Source organism: Macaca nemestrina, chromosome 11 (genome assembly GCF_043159975.1).
Source record: "Macaca nemestrina isolate mMacNem1 chromosome 11, mMacNem.hap1, whole genome shotgun sequence".
Lineage (NCBI taxonomy): Eukaryota > Metazoa > Chordata > Mammalia > Primates > Cercopithecidae > Macaca > Macaca nemestrina.
In genome coordinates this window covers 139,566,002-139,588,696 of record NC_092135.1, presented here as the reverse complement: position 1 = coordinate 139,588,696, position 22,695 = coordinate 139,566,002, and the positions used below count along the sequence as shown (strand labels likewise).

General features: G+C 50.6%; 1 protein-coding gene across 6 annotated transcripts in view; it reads right to left on the bottom strand.

Moving 5' to 3' along the window:
* The window catches only part of LOC105473764 (FERM, ARH/RhoGEF and pleckstrin domain protein 2), a 148,675-nt gene that overhangs the window by 20,635 nt on the left and 105,345 nt on the right, over window positions 1–22,695 (bottom strand). For all 6 annotated transcript variants that reach the window (XM_071073768.1, XM_071073765.1, XM_071073767.1 and 3 more), the window contains 5 exons: window positions 16,578–16,753; window positions 11,341–11,430; window positions 10,518–10,651; window positions 9,993–10,074; window positions 7,892–8,129 (listed from right to left, as the gene is read on the bottom strand). In XM_071073768.1, coding sequence (XP_070929869.1) covers window positions 7,892–8,129; window positions 9,993–10,074; window positions 10,518–10,651; window positions 11,341–11,430; window positions 16,578–16,753 — 720 coding nt within the window. The remainder of the gene's footprint in view (window positions 1–7,891; window positions 8,130–9,992; window positions 10,075–10,517; window positions 10,652–11,340; window positions 11,431–16,577; window positions 16,754–22,695) is intronic.

Here is a 22,695-nt window from a genome sequence, read left to right as displayed (position 1 = left end):
GTTGTTCAACGCAAACTGTTGGCCAGCCCATATTCTGGTTTGGCAAAAAGGATAGGCTTTGTAAATAATGATTTAATGTTATGGGTAAGGCAGTATTTGCTCTTAAAGGAAAATGATTTATTGTACTTTAAAGGCTAAATGATTTGCACCTTCAAAGCAATTGTAATTTTCTCTTTTAACCAGGAACAGATGCCAATCTTATAGTTCAAGCAAAGGTAAGAGAAAGTTTATAATCTGGACAGGAAACTTAAAATACAAAGTTATACCAAGAGTAGTCTGCCCAGCTCTGAGGCCATGCTGAGAGTGGTGGCGTAGCGTAGCTGAGCCTGCTCCCACCTCTGATGATGCCTGGAGCACAGGGTCTGCATCCTCCTTGCTGGAATCACTCATGGGGACCACCTTCCCCCTTCTTTATTTTAATTAATTAATTAATTAATTAATTAATTATTATTTTTTGAGACAGGGTCTGTCTCCCAGGCTGGAGTGCAGTGGCACGATCTTGGCTCACTGAAACCTCTGCCTCTCAAGTTCAAGCAATTCTTGTGCCTCAGCCTCCTAAGTAGCTGGGACTACAGATGCCCACCACAACACCTGGCTAATTTTTTGCATTTTTAGTAGAGACAGGGTTTCACCATGTTGGCCAGGCTGTTCTCCCACTCCTGACATCAGATGATCTACTCGCCTTGGCCTCCCCAAATGCTGGGATTACAGGCGTGACCCACTATGCCCGGCCACCTTCTGCCTTGTTTCTATCATGACTCCCTCTTACTTCCGGGCCACAAAGCTTCTCCATGACAAGGTCCACACCCCTCACCCAGCACTGCCCAGTGCTCAGCTCTAGCCCTGGGAAGATTTGTTAGCATGAAGTCACCTGACTGTTCCAGCTCTATCCTTTCCAGTGGGGGTGACAACAGTCCCTTACAGCTTTCAGAAGATAAAGTCAGAAAAGAATGAAGTACGTGAAGAGATCATCATTGACAAACAAAATTGACTGACAAAATTCATTTTCCGTCAAAGACACCTGCATGACACTGAAAACAAGGAAGAACTTCAGTGAATCCAGCATAGGTCTTGGCAGCTACCAACCCTACTGCTCTGTGCAGATTTCTAAGCTCCTGACCCCAACCCCTGGCTCTCCCAGGCTGGCCATCCCGAAAGCACTTGGGTCTGAGCCCCTCCTTCCAGACACCATGTCAGGCAGAGACTCATCATGCCATGCCCATTCGCTGCATGGCTGCTTGAGTCCACTCAAACAAGCACCAGTGCCACCCTGCCCTCAAATACTGACTCCACAGAGTGCAGGGCTGGGAGCCTCACTGCCACATGGATGCTGTGCTGCACCTCGGTAGGGACTGGCGGCTGCTGGAAGCTCAGGACACATTTTGGACCTGATGGCATGATAATGATCCTATACATCACCTGATCTGCCTTGATATTCTCCACAGAACCCGCAGAACAGGGTCTCCACAGAGCAGTATCCCCTGCAGAACAGGGTCCCCTCAGAAAAGGGTCCCCCTCAGAACAGGGACCCCATAGAAGAGCATCCCCCACAGAACAGGGTCCCCTCAGAGCATGGTCCCCTCAGAAGAGGGTCCCTTCAGAACAGCATCTCACTCAGAAAAGGGTCCCCTCAGAACAGGGTCACTATAGAGCAGTGTCACCATCAGAAAAGGGTCCTCACAGAACAGAATCCACATAGCACAGGATGCCCACCAAACAGAATCCCCCGTAGAACATGGTCCCCTCAGAAAAAGGGTCCTCACAGAACAGGATCCCCACAGAACAGCATCCACCTCAGAACAGGGTCCCCAGAGAATATAATGCCCTCAGAACAGGGTCCCCTCAGAACTGCATCACCCTCAGAACAGAGGCCACATAGAGCAAAATCCCCCTGAGAACAGGGTCCCCACAGAAAACGATCCCTTCAGAACAGGGTCCCCACAGAACAGGGACCTCTCAGAATAGCATCCCTCTCAGAATAGGGTCCCCTCACAACAGCATCCCCCTCAAAACAGGGTCTCCTTCAGAACAGAATCCCCACAGAACAGGGTCCCCACAAACAACCTCTACAGAACAGAATCCCCACAGAAAAGGATTCCCCACAGAACAGGGTCTCTTCAGAACAGTATCCCCCTCGGAAAAAGATCCCTTCCAAACAGAATCTGCACAAAACAGGGTCCCCTCATTACCAGGTCTCCATAGAACAGAATCCCCACAGAACAGGATCCCCTCACAATGGCATCCCCCTCAGAATAGGATCCTCTCAGAACAGGGTCCCCTCAGAACAGCATCACCCTCAGAACAGGGTCCTCTCAGAACAGCATCCCCCTCAGAACAGGGTCCCCTCAGAACAGCATCCCCCTCAGAACAGGGTCTTCTTAGAACAGGGTACCCATAGAACAGGGTCCCTTGAGAATAGCATCCCCCACAGAACAGGGTGCCCTCAGAACAGGATCCTTTCAGAGCAGAATCCCCACAGAACTGGGTCCCCTGAGAACAGCATCTCCCTCAGACCAGAGTCCCTTCAGAACAGGATCACCACAGAACAGAATCCCCTCAGAACAGCATTCCCCTCAGAAGTGTCCTCTCAGAACAGGGTCCCCCTCAGAACAGGGTCCCCACAGAACAGCACCCCCCTCAGAACAGGATCCCCCTGAAAACAGGGTCCCCTCAAAACATCACTCCTCTCAGAATAAGGTCTCCACAAAACAGAATCCCCATAGAACCGGGGCCCCTCAGAACAGGATCCCTTCAGAATAGGGTCCCCTTAGAACAGGATCCCCATCAAAACATGCTCACTACAAAACAGGTTCTCAACAGAATGGTCCTCACAGAACAGGATGCTGCACAGAACAGGGTCCCTTCAGAACAGCAATCCCCACAGAACAGGTTTCCCTCAGAACAGGATCCCTTTAGAACAGGGTCCTCTCAGAATAGGATCCCCACAGAACAGGGTCCCCTAAGAACACCATCCCCCTCAGAACAGAGTCCCCTCAAAACAGGGTCACCCTCAGATCAGGGTCTCCTCAGAACAGGGTCTACACAGAACAAAATCCCACAGAACAGTTTCTTCACAATAGCATTCCCTTCACAACAGGGTCCCCTCAGAACAGAATCCTCACAGAACAGGGTCCTCACAGAACGAGATGCCCCACAGAACAGGGTCCCTTCAGAACAGAATCCCCACAGAACAGGGTCCCCACAGAAGAGAATCTCCCTCAGAACAGGGTCCTCAAAGAATTGGATCCCCCACAGAACAGGGTCCCCTCAGAATAGCATCTCCCTCAGAATAGTTTCCCCTCACAACAGGATTTCCCTCAGAACAGGGTCCCCACAGAAAAGGGTCCCCTCAGAACAGGATTCCCACAGAACAGAGTCCTCTCAGAACAGCATCCCCCTCAGAATAGGGTCCCCTCAGAACAGGGTCCCCTCAGAACAGAGTCCCCTCAAAACAGCATCACTCTCAGAACAGCATCTACACAGAACAAAATCTCTACACAACATGGTCTCCTCAGAATAGCATTCCCTTCAGAACAGGGTCCTCCCAGAACAGGTTCCCCACAAAACAGGGTCCTCACAGAATGAGATGCCCCACAGAACAGGGTCCCTTCAGATCAGAATCTCCACAGAACACCATAGAACAGGGTCCCCTCAGAACAGGGTCCCCACAGAAAAGAATCTCCCTCAGAACAGGGTCCCCTCAAAACAGCACCCTCCTCAGAACAGGATCCCCCTCAGAACAGCATCCCCCACACAACAGAATCCCCACAGAACAGGTTCCCCTGAGAACAGTATCTCAAGGAATCCGAGCAGGATTCCTTCAGAACAGGATCACCACAGAACAGAATCCCCTCAGAACAGGGTTCCCCTCAGAACAGGGTCCCCCTCAGAACAGGATCCCCGTAAGAACAAGGTCCCCTCAGAAAACAGTCCCCTCAAAACAGCACTACCCTCAGAATAGGGCCTCCACAGAACAGAATCCCCACAGAACATGGTCCTCTCAGAACAGGATCCCGACAGAACAGGTTCCCTTCAGAACAGCATCCTCACAAAACAAGATGCCCCACAGAACAGGGTTACCTTAGAACAGCAACCCCGGCCGGGCGCGGTGGCTCAAGCCTGTAATCCCAGCACTTTGGGAGGCTGAGGCGGGCGGATCACGAGGTCAGGAGATTGAGACCATCCTGGCCAACACGGTGAAACCCCGTCTCTACTAAAAATACAAAAAAATTAGCCGGGCGCGGTTGTGGGCGCCTGTAGTCCCAGCTACTCAGGAGGCTGAGGCAGGAGAATGGCGGGAACCCGGGAGGCGGAGCTTGCAGTGAGCTGAGATCGCGCCACTGCACTCCAGCCTGGGCTACAGAGCGAGACTCCGTCTCAAAAAACAAAACAAAACTAAACAAAAAAACCAGCAACCCCCTCAGAACAGGGGAACAGGGTCCCCACAGAACAGGGTCCTCACAGAATCAAATCCTCCATAGAACAAGGTGCCATTAGAACAGCATCCCCCTCAGAACAGGGTTTCTACAGAACAGGATCCCCACAAAACAAGGTCCCCTCACAACACCATCCCCCTCAGAACAGTATCCCCCGCAGAACAGGTCCCCATAGAACAGGGTCCTCACAGAATAAAATCCCCCACAGAACAGGGTCCCCTCACAACAGCATCCCCTTCAGAACAGTATCCCCCGCAGAACAGGGTCCCCTCAGAATGGCATCCCACTCGGAACAGGGTCCCCTCAGAACAGTATCCCTTTATAACAGGGTTCCCTCAGAACAGCATCCCCCTCAGAACAGGACCCCCCCTCAGAACAGAGACCCCTCAGAATAGAATCCTCCTCAGAACAGGGTCTCTTCAGAACAGGGTCCTTGTCAGAGCAGAATTCCCCACAGAACAGGGTCCCCTTCCAGAACAGCATCCTCCTCAGAACATGTGCCCCCATGACACTATTCCCCCCTTAGAACAAGATCCTCTCAGGGTAGTGTTCCCCTCAGAATAACATTCCCCTCACATAAGAGTCCCATCAGGGTAATGAGCACCCAGGACAGGGTTCCCCTCTGAATAGGGTCTCCTCAAAACAAGGTCCTCTCAGAGCATCCCCTGTGAACAGTGTCTCTTCAGAACAGGGTCCCCTGAGAGCAGCATCCACCTGAGAGCAGAGTCCCCACAGAGCAGTATCCTCCTAAGAACAGAGTCCCCACAGAATAGAGTCTCCTCAGAGTATGGACCCCTCAGAGCAGGGTCCCCCTCAGTCCAAGATCCCCTCAGAGCGCATCCCTATCAGAACAGGACCCCCAGAGAGCAGTGTCTCCCTCAACTGAGTCCCCTCAGAAAAGGGTTCCCCTAAGAACAATGTTCCCCTCAAAAAAGGGTCCCCCTCAGAAGAAGGTTCTCTTAGAGTAGTGTTTCCCTCAAAACAGAGTCCCCCCCTCAGAACACTGTCCCCTTCAGAACAGAGTCCACCTCCAACCATGGTCCCCTTAGAATAGAATCTCTAAGGAGCAGTGTCCTCCTTAGAACTGGGTCCCCTCAGCACTGGGTTCCCCTCAGTCCAAGATCCCTTCAGAACACATCCCCATCAGAACAGAACCCCCTGAGAGCCACATCCCCTTGTAACTGAGTACCTCAGAAAAGGGTCCCCCTCAGAACAGGTTCCCCCACAGCAGCAGGCAGAGCAGGTGCGTGATAGAACAAATCAACAACATACACTTAACATCCAGCACCCTTGGAAACTCTCATCAAAATGAAGGATAAATAAAATTGCAAGGCTGGCTTCTGTCAGCCCCAACAAATGTACTCCCTTTTGTCCAAGAGAGTTCTATTCACGTTTTCAGGAAGACCAAGAGGCTGGTAACATTTGCACACCAAAGGCCATTTTTGAAGAAGGCCCTTCTTGACAAGCATTCCTGTGTCCCACATTTGGGGAGTGGGGTCATGGAGGGAAAGGAGCCTGCCATAGTGTCAGCTGAGAATGTTTCATCAACTGGGCTCTCACTGCTCTCCAGAGATGGCTGAGGTCTGAAGCAAACCTAGGGAGGCTGATGGTTATCAATGTTCTGTTGAATTGACAACCTCAAAGCACTTTCACAAACACAGCTTCACAGAGGTTTTATACCAGTCTATAAATTTTACTGATGAGAAACCTGTCATGTTGTGAGGTACAGGAATCCCTCCAAAATCCTATGTCCCTCAAGCACATGGTAGACGTGGCCAGAACCCGGGCCCCAGTCTTCTCCACGGCATGTCTTCCCTGGTCGCCCGGGGTCCAGGCCACCCTCTGCTCCAGCACTCTGCCTACCTAACTACTGTGGTATAATGACTGACAACAAGAAACATTTTAAACATGGTGTGGTTATTTCATGTTTTCCTTAAAATGTTTGAAAATGTTTTCTATAATTTTGTCCTTCTTCTTTTTAGCAAACATGAAACATTTTCTTCTAGAACGAAAAGAAAGAGAATCATCAACACTTTATGATCCATTCTATTTCTTGCTAATTAGAAAGCATCCTTATTTATATCCATTCATGGCTATGGGAAACTAGCTAGAGGAAATGCTAAGTATTTTTTCATCTATTTTTAATGACAATGATAAAATTTACTTGTAAAAACATCCTGATGTGGTGGCTCACACTTGTAATCCCAGCACTTTGGGAGGCTGAGGCAGGCGGATTACGAGGTCAGGAGTTCAAGACCAGCCTGGCCAACATGGTGAAACCCTGTTTCTACTAAGAATACAAAAATTAGCTGGGTGTGGTGGTGGGCGCCTATAATCCTGGCTACTTGGGAGGCTGAGGCAGGAGAATCACTTGAACCCGGGAAGAGGAGATTGCAGTAAGCCAAGATTGTGCCACTGAACTCCAGCCGGGCGACAAGAGTGAAACTACATCTCAAAAAAAAAAAAAAAAAGTCTGGGTGCGGTGGCTCACACCCGTAATCCCAGCACTTTGGGAGGCCGAGGAGGGCAGATCACGAGGTCAGGAGATCAAGACCATCCTGGCTAACACAGTGAAACCCCGTCTCTACTAAAAATGCAAAAAAATTAGCCTGGCGTGGTGGCAGGCGCCTGTAGTCCCAGCTACTCAGGAGGCTGAGGCAGGAGAATGGCGTGAATCTGGGAGGCGGAGCTTGCAATGAGCCAAGATCGCACCACTGGGCGACAGAGGGAGACTCCATCTCAAAAAACAAAAAACAAAAAAATATAAACAAAAACAAAAAACTTCCTGATGAGCATAAAGTTCCCATCAGACCACATCCCCATCAGAATAGGTCCCCATTAGAGCAGTGTCCCCCTCATGACTGAGTCACCTCAGAAAAGGGGACTAAATTTACAATAAAATTAGAAATCATATTTTTAGATTAAAAAGATCAGAGTTTACTCTTTTGTCCCTTTAATAAACATCAAAAATTACAAAGGCTGTCTATGTTGAAAACTTCTAACAGGTCACGTTTGCCCAATCTTTTGTATGTTTTAGAGCCATGGCCTCCAGGACAGAAACATCCATAGGCAGCAGGTTGCTCTGGGGGTTGCACCCCATTCCCCAGTGTACTTGTGGGGGCTTTGCGGTCCCCAGCAAAAGCATGCCCTGTGACCCCTGCAGGGCAATCAGAGTAATTCCCTACACTGCTCAGAAGTGGAGATGGGCAGGGCCTTGCCTGCGGGTGGAGGAGCAGAAGAGGCAGAGACCTGGTGTAGCCTGGGACCTGCCCTCTGCCAGCAGCTAGAGGAGACGGGAGGCAAGGCCAGGGCCAGTGCTGACCACTATGGTGCAGGCCCTAATGGGGTGGACTCCTGCGCTTCCCAGTGAAGGAAGTCTTTAGGTCTAGCAAAGCCGCCCCTGCCTCCCAGCCACTGATCTGATCCTCGAGATGCAGGGCCGCACCCACACTCACCATGGCAGTCGGCGTAGTCATGGTGACCGGGAGTGTAGTGTCCACACAGGCGTCGCAGCAGCAGGCGGTAGTGCAGCAGCCGCTGGATGGGCTTCAGCAGGAACGTGTTGAGAGGCAAGTAGCAGACCTTCTGCAGCTCGAACTCCTTGTACACCGCCTCCAACTTCTTAAAGCGTTTGGTAGCCTTTTCCAGTTCTGTTAGGACCTCGTCATGTCTTTGGAAGTAGCTGGTAAACTCCTGTGGAGGCGCAAGAGTGGGGCCTTTAGGTGAGGAGATGTAGAGGTCCAGGGGGAGACTGGCCTGTTTTCCTTGATGGCAGGCGCCGGCTGGAAATCCCCACAGGGCAAACTGACCGGTGGCCCAGTGTACGCCAGTGGGGGCTTTCTAGCCTCCAAGGAATGCATCTCAACCCGTCTCAGATGCCATGTGACCTGTACCTCATTCCAACTAGAGTCACTGCTATGTGCATCACTAACTGGCCTCATATTACATGCACTGAGTGGATCAGGGCCGTCTCCTCACTGGACAGAGGAAGAACTGAGGATGGGAGGGCTGCAGTTGGCTATGTGGGACACAGTGAGGGCCCTGTCCTGGGGAGGGGAGACTCTGTCCTGAGAATGATGCTCTGAGGAAGACTCTGTTCTGTGGGGAACCCTGATCTGAGGGAGGCCCTGTTCTGAAGAGGATGCTGGTCTCGGGGGACCCATTCTGAGGAGGACAATGTTCTGGGGGAGAATCCTGCCCTGAGGTGAACACTGTTCTGGGGGAGTCCTGTCCTGATGGAAATGGGGACACTGTCCTCAAGGGAATGCTCGTCAGTGGAGAAAAAGGTTCTGAAGAGAACGATGTTCTGGGGCTGGTAAGGGCCGTGATCTAAGACAAACCATGTTTTAAGGCGGAGTCTGTTTTGGGGGTAGTTCTGATTGGAGGGAGACCATGTTCTGCGGGACCCTGTTGTGAAGGGTATGCTGTTTCCAGGGGCATCCTATTCTTGGAGAGCCCTTATTGAGGGGGATGTGGTGAGGAGGGAACTTGTTCTGAGGGAATCAGTGTCCTGATGGGGCCCTGGACATTGCCCTGAGCCAGACTTTTTTCTGAGGGAAACAAGATTCTGAGGGAGACCCCATCCAGAGCAGGACCCTGCCCTGAGTAGGATCCTGTTCTGAGGAAGATGCAGTTCTAAGGAGACCCTGTTTGGAGGGTGATGCTGTTCTGGGGGAACCTTGTTCTAATGGGAATGATGCTCAAAGGGGACCCTGTTCTGAGGGGGCTGCTGCTCTGAGAAGGACTCTGTTTTGAGGGAACTTTACTCTGAGGGAACCCTCTTCTGAAAGCCTCAGGGGGATGCTATTCTGAGAAGACCCTGTTCTGAGAGGGCCCTACTCTGGGGAAACCCTGCTCTGGGAGCACCCTGCTTTGAGTAGGATCCTGTTCTGAGATGGACCCTGTTCTGAGGAGATTCTTTTCTGAGGGGGCCCCTGTTTTGGGGGTCCCCTGCTCTGAGGGGATGCTGTTCTGAGGATACTCTGCCCTGAGGGGGCCCCTGCTCTGAGGGGAACCCAGCTCTGAGGGTGCCCCTATTTTGAGAAGACTCCACTCTGAGGGGGCCCCTGGTCTGAGGGGACCCCGCTCTGTGGATCCCCTGTTCTGAGGGGACCCTGCTCCGAGGGGAGCCTGCTCTGAGGGGAATCTTGGTCTGAGGGGACCCTGTTCTGTGAAACCCCTTTTCTGAGGGGACCCTGCTCTGAGGGGGTCCCTGTTCTGAGGAGACCCTGCTCTTAGGGGGACCCTGCTCTGGGGGACTCTGCTCTGAGGGGACCCTGTTTTGAGCAGACCCCACTCTGAGGGGGACCCTGCTCTAAGGAAACCTTGTTTTGAGGAGACCCTGCTCTGAGGGGGACCTTGGTCTGGGGGGACCCTGCTTTGAGAGGACCCTTCTCTGAGGGGACCCTGTTCTGAGGAGACCCTACGCTGAAGGGGATCCTGTTCTGAGGGGACCCTTTTCTGAGGGGATGTTGTTCCGAGGGGCCTCAGCTTCAGGACCGTGGTTTTGCTCCCATTAACAGCACTCGTGTAGGCAGCAGTCACCATGCAGCCTACCTTTAACTGGAGCATGTTCCTGAGCAGGATGTCCCCGATTCGTTGATGGCTGCCTTTTGTGTGGGCTTTGGAGGGCGCTTCCCTGAGTAAAAAGAAACAAAGTCGTTCTAAACATGGTGAAAGCTTGCAGAAGGCACTGTAATCAGATGCAGGGTGACAGTTGCCTTGGTTCCAGCTGGAAGAAGGTTGTGAAGCTCTGAGGTGGAAGAGGCCGCAGGGCAGGGCCTGCCCTGGATGGAAGCTACTATTATGTGTCTGGCCATTCTCTAAAACAGACGGTAACCAGGCAAAAAGGGATCTTCTATTTTTAACTTGCTCCTTGCACTCTCTTTTCTGGAAGAGGGTGAATAAAGGGTATTATTATATCTGTACCTCTCCGCAGGCTCCTAAAAATATACTCCAGTGAAAAAATGGCTCTTCTGAATTAGTTTCTGAAGCTGGGAAGCTCCTAAGAGCTGTGATGATGAGTTGGTGTGGGAGTCTCCTGTGTGGGGGTCCAAGACCTGGGGGCCGAAGGGGTGTTACCAGAGTGCCAGCCTCTGCTCCACCTCGCGCAGGAAGCCTCTGTGGAACTCATAGATGGGATCGATGTTGGAGAAGAGCAGTGTCATCAGAGTCGCAGGCATGGCGTCCTCCTTCACCACTGCGCTGCGGAACCACTGTGGGAAGAGTGCGGTGTGATGGAAGGCATGGCTCTTGTTGGGGACTGAGAAACTGTGCCCCTGAGGGCCTGTAGCCATAGGACACCCTGCAATGACCCTCCAGTCACCACCTTCAAAGAGGGTTCAGACCATCCCTACAGCTATCCTCTTTGTTGATCAAATATAATGAAACTATCCTACATCAAAAGTTTCAAATGGACACTTTGCAGCTTTATAACTCCACAAAAACTTGGATCCAATGTTCTGACTGGACTTAGAATAAATGTTTTAAGGCAGATATATTTAACAAAAATATATACATACCAAGTCTCACGATTATCAAGAGATATTTCTTGGCTGGGCATGGTGGCTCACGCCTGTAATCCCAGCACTTTGGGCAGATCACTTGAGGTCAGGAGTTTGGGACCAGCCTGGCCAACATGGTGAAACCCCACTTCTACTAAATAAACAAAATTAGCTGGGTGTGGTGGTGGGCACCTGTAATCCCAGCTACTAGGGAGGCTGAGGCAGAAGAATCACTTGAATCCAAGAGGCGGAGGTTGCAGTGAGCTGAGATCACGCCACTGCACGCCAGCCTGGGTGACAGAGTGAGGCTCCATCTCAAAAAACAAACAAACAAATAAAAGATTTATCTGTGTTCAGATGAGATATTTATTTAAAAAAAAAGTAATCAAGGACTTTCGTACCACGGTAATAACTTCTAAATCCTTCAGGTATGTTCGTTCTGTAGCGAGAATCTCCTTGACTATGAAGTAGGCCTCGTCTGCAGGCATGCGCTGAAAGAAGCAGAGAGCTGTAAGTGTGCATCCATGGGACATGGGACCCTCCCGTGTTCAGGCAGCCTGAAGTTTGTAATGTTTGCTTTCTTCTGCTCAAGTTAACATCGTCATGGGATTTTCATCTTCAACTTCTGAAGGGATTTATCCCTGAGTAAGAACATAATCCTATTATTCTTTTGGAGAAAAGAATTGCTGTTCAAATATCACCATATGTAAACAGGGCTGAAATTTATTATTGGTTTTGTATATCACTGCCAGTGGCATAGCTGGTCAGCAGACACAGGTCCATGAGTGTGTGTGTGCTTATAAATTATTAAACCTAACCCATACAAAAGTCATTAAAAAGAGCAAACAGTGTGCATTCTAAGTGTGCCTGCGTCAGAGCGCCAGGCTTGCCGGTGCACTTCCTGATGCAGATGTGGACCATACCCCAGGCCGTTTTCTGTGCCCTGCTGGAGATAGCCCAGCCCTGAGCACTCCTATAGCCGGCAGGGCTATCTTTGCCCAAGGTGCTGGCGCCGAGCAGGCAAGCTGGCTGTGGGGGACCCTCTACACCTCACCCAACACAGTGTTCCTGGCAAAGCACATGCCTCATGATGGCCTCGGCAGGCACTGGGTCCTGTCCCTGGAGGGCCTCTCCCCACCCTGAACCCTCCAAGAGCCACCCTCTGTTGAGGTGCAACTTAACAGCCTCTTCTCCGCCCTCTCCCACTGCCCAGAAACCATGATCCTGCTCTACCCTGGCAGCTTGCCTGCCCCACCACCAGACTGTGGCCAGCTTCAGGGCAGGTGGGCCGTGCAAATACCCATGGAGCAGGTGTCAGCTCCGATCAGGGGCCTGGACACTGCCCCCTGCCCCTGTGAGGGTGTCCTACCAGGAGAAGACAGGCAAGAAGCAACACACACAGTCACACATCGCAGCACAGAGGGCTGTACAAGACACAATGCAGAGCAGAGGAGGGACTGGAGACTGGGGGATGTGGCAGGCCGCAGCCTCACTCAGCGTGGACAGGTCAGCCCGTGGGGCAGGCCAGAGGTCAAGCGGCTGGAGCAAGGTGGGGAGGTAAGAGGGAATAGACAGGCTACTGGTGGGGAAGGCAGGTCATGTGGGCCTTCTGGACCCTTTGGGGTCTACCTGAATGTGCTGTGATGCACTTGGGCCCCAGGATGAGAGTAGATCAGGAGGGCAGAGAGGCTCCCAGAGGACCTCGGCACCAGCCGGTGAGACAGCCCTGGCTGGGGGACCCAGAGGGGTGAGGGGTGAGATCCTGGACACATTCTGAAGGTTGAGCCAACCTGATTCCAGTGTGGAGTTAAGGCGTGAGGGTTGGAGGCAGGAGGGGTGACTGCAACAGTTTTTGGCCTAAGCCAAGGAAAAGACCAGCTGTCATGACTGGAGGTTTGGGAGGAATATCAGGAGCTGGGTTTGCAAGTGAGCAAGCAGCTGAGGTGGCATGTGGGGTCATGTCTTCCTCCCTGTACCGCTGTGAAGTTCAGCACAGCCTGCAGGGTTGTCCACCCCTCGTGGATGAGAGGACAGAGGCACATTTATCCTGTGAGTGCTGAGCCCATGGATATAGCCAGCTGTGAAGGGATAGCCTGCTGAGATGCTGCTGCCTGGAGCCCTCCAGTGCCCAGGTGCTGTGCCTCCCCTGCCAGAGTCCTGCACACGTCCACTGCTGTTCTCTCAGCTCTTCCCCATGGCTAGCAGCCTGCCTGGCTCCCACAGCCCTGCCACTGTGTACCAGCTCAGTCCCCACCTCTTGGTGCAATGGCCTCCTCACCGCAGAGAAGCTGAACCACCTTTCCAGCCTTTAGGCTTTTTCAATTTTTTCTTTTTGAGCTTCATGATATTAAAAATGACTTTTTTGGCCGGGCGCAGTGGCTCATGTCTGTAATCCCAGCACTTTGGGAGGCCAAGGCGGGCGGATCACGAGGTCAGGAGATCAAGACCATCCTGGCTAACATGGTGAAACCCCGTCTCTACTAAAAATACAAAAAATTAGCCGGGTGTGGTGGCGGGCGTCTGTAGTCCCAGCTACTCGGGAGGCTGAGGCAGGAGAATGGTGTGAACCTGGGAGGCGGAGCTTGCAATGAGCCAAGATTGTGTCACTGCACTCCAGCCTGGGTGACAGAGCGAGACTCTGTCTCAAAAAAAAAAAAAAAAAAAGAGAGAGAGCTTGATATGCCCAGTGAATTCTGTGGGGTCAGAGCTGGTCCCGTCCCCAGAGGCCCATGCTTATGGTCTGTGAGGCCCCAGCCTTCCCCACACAGCTGAGGGACAGGGATGTTGCATGTTAATGCCCCACAAACTGTTGGCCTTGGGCCCTGGGGGAGAGTCTGGTATAGGGAGGACGACTTCCTAGCCACAGTCACCTTGGCATGGAGTCCAAAAGCAATGTCCTAACTCTGAATGTTGTTCTGTAGGAACAGGATGCTCGAGTCCCGGAGCAGCTCTACTCCTCCAGGGGTGAGGCTCACAGACACAAACACCATCAGAGAGCCACAGCAGTCGCTGATGAGACTGCTCATCACAGGTGCTACCACTGGGTCACAGGGGAGTCAGGGGAGCAGAGTGGCCAAGAGAAGGGCCATCCATCCTGCCCCCGCCCCCGCCTCATCAGCCCAAGGAATACCATAAGGAGACTCTCAGGGACAGAAAATACAGCAGCTGCCACTCTGCCCCCACCTCCAGATCAATGTCCAACCTGAGGCCCCAGTACGCTGGGCTACAGGCCAGAGATGAGAGGGCAGCCAGGGACAGCCCCAGAGGAGCGTGCAATTCCTGTGAACTTCGCCGCCTGTCCCCACAGGAAGGGTCTGTGTGCCCATGCGGAGCATGGAAGAGGCTTCTGCCACCTTTGGCTTTCCTACCTTTCGACTATTGCTGATCCTCACAAATCTCTATTAAAAAGGCGACAAACGGTGCATCAAGTGGGAGACACTGGGGAGGAGGGCACAAGCTGGAGTGGGTGGGCTGGAGGGTGGGAAGCTCTTTGCTCCTCCCGGCACAACCAAGCAACTGGGTGCAAGTGCAAAAGCTTGACGGGCAGCCTCAATGGCAGCACGTGGTTCTCAGACCCCTGTGTCACCCTGGTTCCCCCAGGAGAGTGGTCTGCCAGGCTCTGCCAGCAGAGCCGTCAGTGAATCTGGGGCCGGGGTCTCCCCAGAACCTGTTGCAGCCTGGCTGGAGACACTGGTTCATGAGGTCAGCACAGAGGGGTACTCTGGTGGAAACCTACCTCCGGGTCAAACCAGCAGCCCCTGCATGTGATGAAGGGGCCATCCTTGCCATCTCAGAGCCCACCTGTGCTGGGCACTAGCCTTGCTATGTCAGCTCACACACACAGAATTGAAGCAGAGCCCAGAGCCCTCCCTCCAGAGCCCAGGTGTTGAGGAGAGGTAGCAGGAGACACCACGTCAGGGCTGAAGGTACCCACATGCAGGGGCTGAGCCCAAGGACTGCTGGATCTTTCTCTGCAGTGACTCAGCCACCAGCTCCTCAAGGGCATGGCTCTGTGAGGACCCTGAGGTGCCCCCATCCCAGAGGGCCTTGTCATGCTGCTGGCCCCATGCCAAGTCGTGACTAACAGGCTTCTCCCAGGGCCACCTGCCACCAGCCCAATTATCCTCAGATGTGACAAGCTGTCACCCTATAGAACCATCTAAAGAATCAATTGATTTTCATAATATAAAAAGTTACAAATTAAAATTTAGTCTTAATAACAGACTGCCTGGTAGCCATTTTTTGTTTTCGTACCGAAGAAACAGTGAACTAAAGAGACTGTCATTAGGTTTCCAAAATAAAATAAAAAGACATCTCTCTTGGAAACAGTCTGCTGCCAGGACCCAGAACCAGCCCTCACCTTCAGGCCTCACACAGCAGCACGTTTAATGTCCTTTGCTGCCTCCAGACCAGGGGGCTCCTTCCATTCCAGTGGGATCCAGGGACCCCCAGGGCACAGGGAAGGAAGAGCCTGCCCTGCCTGTGCCATCCCACCTGCTGAGAGTCCCAGCATCCCACGGGTAGCCCTGCCATCTGGAAGGCAGGCCTTGGACAGAATATCCTCTGGCCAATTCAGGCCAAGGCAGGAGTGCTGAGGTGTCACAATGACACGCCTCCCCCTGTACCAGCACTGACTGCCTCCCTCCTAGAGGCCCCATGGCCGCTTCCCATCCAGCTGCCACTCAGGGACCCTGTGTCTCCCTTCTCTGTGGACTCCAGGCCCAATATACTCCGCAAACTCCCTGGACACTGAGTCTCTTCTTTTAGGGCCCATCTGCAAAACCGTAGCTGTAGGCAGACTCCACTGGGCTGGGAGAGTGGAGGCCACCTGAGGCCACAGCCTCCCTGCCCTGGCTGCCCTGTGTCTGCCAGCAGCGAGCTTCTCTGCTGGGTCACTTTCTCCTTGCAGACTCTCAGTTTATGCCCTTATTCCTATCATCTTCGGTAAAAGGAGACCCACAGGGGACACTGCCTCAACTTTGTCATAAACCCTCAGTCCTGCCTGTGGCCCATGTACCCCTCCCCTTGCCACAACAGCAGAGGACTGTCCCCTCCCCACAGGTGGCTCCTCCACTGTCTCCAACGTCTGGCCCAGGGCACCTCCTTGTCCACAGGGTCTCCCACCCAAGAGCCTCTCCAGAACCCAAAGGGGTCCCTGGTGGACCCTCCCTTAGCACCCAGATCTTTCCTCCCGGTTACTCAATTGTTAAAAGTAGAAGCTTGACCAAGCAAGGAGGGAAGAAAGGAGTCAAGGAGGGAGGAAGGGAGGGAGAAATGAGGAAGGGAGGAAGGAAGGAAGAGTGGGGGAGGCTAGAAGTGCCTACTCAGTCCCAGGATCCAGCCTGACACATGGAGCCTGTGGGTGCCAGGAAACTGTTTGCTAAATGAACAAGGAAACTTGTTTTTGTATGAAGGAACCTGGGGTCCCAGAGATAAGAGGAAAGTCTCAGGAAGGTTTTGCTAGGGAAGGTGGCCCAGCACCTCCTCTCTGCTCAGGACGCTGGTAGGGCGGCTGTGAGTGCAGGGCCCTTCCCTGCCCCACCCCGGGGTCCCCACCAGCACCACCCCAAGGAACAGTGAGCACAGGTCCATCCACCCGGTAACCCTCTGCTAGCTTCTCAAGCCTCGAGGGGCCCACCTTGTGTCTCGGCTCCTCGTAGTCCATCCCAGCTCCGCCAGCATCACTGAGGACAGGGCTCAGGAGTGGGGATGAGCCCTGTTCAGCTGGGCCCAAAGGCACCTGAAATGCAGGGCTCAGACTCAGGGGGCTGTTCCGGCTGGAGGGAGAAGGCTGAGGACTCTTCGTGGAAAGGCCTGGAAATGAATGGGGTGGGGGATGGAGCGAGAAATGAGAAAGGGCTGTGAGGCTGGCTTAGAGCCACTACTACACTCCTGACCACTCAGCCGCCAGACTCACACAGTGCCAGGCACTTCCTGGAAAACGTGTTTAGGTAAAGCCTCTATTACACACGATACTAAACGTGACATAAACTGAGAATGAGGGTTGATGGTTCATCTACCCAATTTCAGAGAGCAATCCACAGACTGTGGATCCCCCAGGAATCTAGGGGGGCCTGGATACCATCCTTGTGTTTCCAGGGGGCTTCTTTTTGCTCTGCAGAATATGTAACTATGATAAAATCAAGCACCACAAAGTGTGTAAAAGCAAAAGGCACCACCAGGAAGGGGGAACACTTTCTATGTGCATTACTAGAGGTTAGAGACTTAAGATGTCAAACCAGTGCTAACATCTGAAAAAGCAATGTCTATTTTAAGGCCAAACTTAATATTCATTAAAAAATGGATCATATAAAACTGCTCAATTCATGACACTGTTTTCCAGTTCCGTTTTTCATTAATGGGGATTTTATTTTGGTTTTCTAAAATACAGTAATAATTTTCTCCTTAAAACAATGCTTGTTTTTGAATAAATAGGTGCCAAATTTGCAGCCCAATTCTAAAGAGGATGATGATGTATATTTCATTGTGAATTTTATAATAAAAAAAATCCTTTTCTATTTAAAAAAATTCGCAACAGTTAATTCCTAATGTTTTTCTATGGGAAACCAGTAACTATTAAGTGCCAAATTTTAAAGATAACTTTACCTGGCTAACATGGTGAAACCCTGTCTCTACTAAAAATACAAAAAATTAGCCGGTTGTGATGGTGGGCGCCTAAATCCCAGCTACTCGGAAGGCTGAGGCAGGAGAATGGCATGAACCCGAAACCACCAAAGGCCAGGTGTGGTAGCTCATACCTGTAATCCCAGCACTTTGGGAGGCCAAGATTGGTGGATCACCTGATGTCAGGAGTTAGAGACCAGCCTGGCCAACATGGTGAAACCCCATCTCTACTAAAAATATAAAACATTAGCCAGGTGTGGTGGCGGGTGCCTGTAATCCCAGATACTTGGGAGGTTGAGGCAGGAGAATCGCTTGAACGGCGGAGGTTGCAGTGAGCTGAGGTGGTGCCATTGCGCTCCAGCCTGGGCAACAAGAGCAAGACTCCGTCTCAAAACAAACAAACAAACAAAACTATCAAAGATGGACATTTATGTTTCCAAGTGTATAGTGTTTGAACACTGAAACCATCATGATTTCTAACGATGATTACTGAGTCGGCTTACCAAATGTTGCAACAGAAGTAACTCGATTTGAACCCCTGATTGCATAAATGCCACACCATGGTGCCTCTTTACTCCACCCACAACTGGTTTCAAAGCAAGATTCTCTTACACTATTGTTGGCATCTTCAGATGCAGTTGCCTGTAGTGACCAGTTTATAAAACCCAAACTTGGTTCACTTAACCTAAAACATGTAAGTGTATAGGCAGATTAGTATAGAGCAGCTTCTTGAGAGCAGCCGACATCATGATTCCGTTTGCTGGGCACGCATAAGCAACTCAACAGGTTAACCCTCCAGTGGGACATGGGAGATGGAGGGGAGGAAGTCCTTATTTTCACATTGACAAATCAGAAGCCCTGGAAAGATCTTGTCTGCTGCTAGGAATTCTACTTATTAGGATTCTTAAGATGAAATATCAGTGCTCATGACAGCAGAGCTTTCCTCTGGAATTTTTCACAAGATACATTTAAAACACGATGAAACATTCATTGCTATAGAAAACCTAGGTAACATCACTATAGGAAATTATTAACAACCAATTTATTAGAATTTGCTTTTATTACACATTCAGTTAAAATACACTAAGCAACCTGAAAATAGCATGAAATTCCTACTTCCTCCTTGCCTCACATACTGGGCCACATTTGGTCTTCGTCACTTCTGAAGGGCTCAAAGTGGAACTGTGGCTCTGTGCTAGCCCCTGAAGTGTGGATTACTTCTTATGTTGAAAAGAGGCAGGTTTCCAAAGATGCGCTGTTTGGGGTTTGTGTTCCAGAATCTTCTTTGTCCTCAATAAGCCAGAATTTCACAAGGAGATATTTTACGTGATGAAAATTCAGAGAAAAGTCTAGAAGCTGCTAATATCTATTTATTCTTCATAACTGTATTGTTCAGGGTGTAGCAGGAAGATGTTCTCCACTCATTGCTTCTGGAAGTTAAAGTCGGCCTTCACTACTCTGCCCTTGGGTCCTTCCAGGGCTCCTCATAGCACCTCACTTGGAGTACAGTCCAACAGCAAGTTACTAGTTGACAGTTTACCAAAAAGTTGCTGCAAAACCTGCCTTTAAGTTGCAGGAGGTAAAACTTGAGGAAATGGCATAATCACGAGACACATCATAACGTGTGCTGCTATGATGCTGTTGGGGTTGCAAACAGGCCATGGCCAATGTGGGTTAACAGGGCTGTAAATTAGAAAGGGCCACTCCCGGCCGGGCGTGGTGGTTGATGGCTGTAATCCCAGCACTTTGGGAGGCTGAGGTGGGTGGATCACGGGGTCAGGAGTTTGAGACCAGCCTGGTCAAGATGGTGAAACCCTGTCTCTACTGAAAACACAAAAATTAGCCAGGTGTGGTGGCACGTGCCTATAATACCACCTACTCGGGAGGTTGAGGCAGGAGAATCGCTTGAACCTGGGAGGTGGAGGCTGCAGTGAGACGAGATCGCGCCACTGCACTCCAGCCTGGGCAACAGAGGAAGACTCCGTTTCAAAAAAAAAAAAAAAAAAAAAAAAGGAAAATGCCACTCCCAGTAAACAACTCCTCAATAAATACCTCATAAAGGAAGGACACTCCCCTTTAGGACAGACTGCTCATTTGGAATAAACTATTTTTGGTTCTATGGAGGTTAAAAGTCATCATTTGATAGTATTATGAATACTTTTTTTTTTTTTGAGACAGAGTCTTGCTCTGTCGCCCAGGCTTGAGTGCACTGGCGCGATCTCTGCTCACTGCAAGCTCCACCTCCTGGGTTCACGCCATTCTCTTGCCTCAGCCTCCCGAGTAGGTGGGACTACAGGTGCCCACCACCACGCCCAGATAATTTTTGTATTTTTAGTAGAGATGGGGTTTCACCGTGTTAGCCAGGATGGTCTCGATCTCCTGACCTCGTGATTCGCCCGTCTTGGCCTCCCAAAGTGCTGGGATTCCAGGCATGAGCCACCGCACAAGGCCATAAATACATTTTTTTGAGACAAAGTCTCTGTTGCCCAGGTTGGAGTGAAGTGGCACAATCTCAGCTCACTGCAACCTCTGCCTCCTGGGTTCAAGTCATTCTTGTGCCTCAGCCTCCTGAGTAGCTGGGACTACAGGTGCACACCACCATGCCTGGCTAATTTTTGTATTTTTAGTAGAGATGGGGTTTCGCCATGTTGGCCAGGCTGGTCTTGAACTCCTGACCTCAAGTGATCTGTCCGCCTTGGCCTCCCAAAGTGCTGGGATTACAGGTGGGAGCCACTGCTCCTGCCCTATTATAAATACTTTCTATTTAACAAAAAATGGTCAACTCATAATTTAGTAAATACATTAAAAAGTACCACAAACTACCATTAAACATTTTTTTCTTTTTTAAAAATTTTTTTGAGACCTAGTCTCTCACTCTGTTGCCCAGGCTGGAGTGCAGTGGTGCAATCTTGGCTCGCTGCATCCTCTGCCTCCTGGGTTCAAGCGATTCTCGTGCCTCAGCCTCCCAGCTACAGGCGCCCGCCACCACGCCCAGCTAATTTTTGTATTTTTAGTAGAGATGGGGTTTCACCATGTTGGCTAGGCTGGTCTCGAACTCCTGACTTCAGGTGATCCACTTGCCTTGGCCTCCCAAAGTGCTGGGATTACAGATGTGAGCCACTGTGCCCAGACCCTTTTTCTTTTTCTTTTGTTTAAATGGATGGGATCTTATGAAGTCCAAACTGAACTTGAACTCCTGGCCTCAAACAGTCCTCTTGCCTTAGCCTTCTGTGTAGCTAGGACTACAGGCGTGCACCACTGTGCCTAGTTTAAACATTTCTTTAAATGTTAGCTATAGCAAACCTTATAAATCAAGCCTACTTCAAATTACACAAACACAGATACAGATCCTACATGATAAAGTCAATAAATCTGTGGGGAGACTTTTTTTTTTAACAAGCAACTGACGATGAATGTGTAACTTCATTTACACACGAAGTTGTTGGACTGTGTCCTCATGCCTGATTTTGTATGGGCTGTTGCATTTATCCCTGGGGAACACGTTTAGCTGAAGTCACCAACACAGACGTACTCCACAGTAAGAAGACAAGTGTGGGACCATGGCTGTGAAGGGTGCTTTCCACAGTCACATATGATAGGATAAAGTTAGTGTCTTTCAGGCTCTGCTATTTTGAATTCTGTGGATATCATAAAAGGACACTTGGCCATAGTGCTCCTCCGTCTTAGAAAATCTTTTTGACCCTGACAATGCACATCAGAATGCAGAGTTAAAATCAGATGTCGGCTGGGCGGGGTGGCTCACACCTGTAATCCCAGCACTTTGGGAGGCTGAGGCAGGTGAATCACGTGAGGTCAGGAGTTCGAGAGAAGCCTGGCCAGCATGGTGAAACTCCCTCTCTACTAAAAATACAAAAATTAGCCGGGTGTGGTGGTGCATGCCTGCAATTCCAGCTACTCTGGAGGCTGAGGTGGGAGAATCGCTTGAACTCGGGAGGTGGAGGGTGCAGTGAGCCAAGATCGTACCACTGCACTCCAGCCTGGGAAACAGAGTGAGACTATGTCTCAGAAAAAGAAAAAAAGGCAGAGAAGTTTTAAAATGCTAAATATCAAGTTTTAGGTGCCACGGAATATGTTTAGTTTTACCTGACATGGTAAAGAATTAATCTTAGGTATCTGTAAAAAACAAACTAAATCCAAGGTCCTCTACTAAAAAGCAGCCAGTAAGAATCAGTCTTGTTCTGAGTTACAGGAGTCCCTTCTATAAAATTCATATCATACACAACTTATAGGAGGACACACCTACTACACACAAAGATGAGGCCCAGCTATCCCACGATATCCTCAAGAAGGACTGACTTCTTTACCTGTAGACAAGACTTCAATTGTCAACATTAAGAGACTTGAAATTGAGAGATAAAAACAGTAGTTAGGTTTTACTGAGCTCTACACTTTTGCTGGGATGGATCACAAACTGTCCACTGGCTGTTCACTGTCAGGCTTCATTGCCTAGACTACACTTTGGGAAGAGAATAACATCTGAAATATTCTCAAAGCTGCCGATTGGCCGGGCGTGGTGGCTCATGCCTGTAATCTCAGCACTTCGGGAAGCCGAAGTGGGCGGATTACTTGAGTCCAGGAGTTTGAGACCAGCCTTGGTAATATGGTGAAACCCAATCTCTACAAAAACAAAAAAAATTAATAAAATTATCAAAAATTTAGCCAGGCGTGGTGGTGCGCACACCTGTGGTCCCAGCTACTCAGGAGGTGGATGTGGGAGAAATGCCTGAGCCCGGGAAGTCAAGGCTGCAGTGAGCCGTGATCAGGCCACCACACTCCAGCAAGTAACAAGGTTTGATCATCTTCAAAAGATACATATTTACTTATTTTTCTTTAGACAGTCTTGCTCTGTTGCCCAGGCTGGAGTGCAGTGGCGCAATCTCAGCTCACTACAACCTCTGCTTCCTGTATTCAAATGATTCTCAGGCCTTGGCCTCCCAAGTAGCTGGGATTACAGGTATGTGCCACTGTGCCTGGCTAATTGTTATTGTATTTTTCGTAGAGACAGTTTTTGTCATGGTGGTCTCAAACTCCTGGCCTCAAGTGATTGGCCCACCTCAGCCTCCCCAAGTGCTGGGATTACAGGTGTGAGCCACCATGCCCAGCTTTTTCTT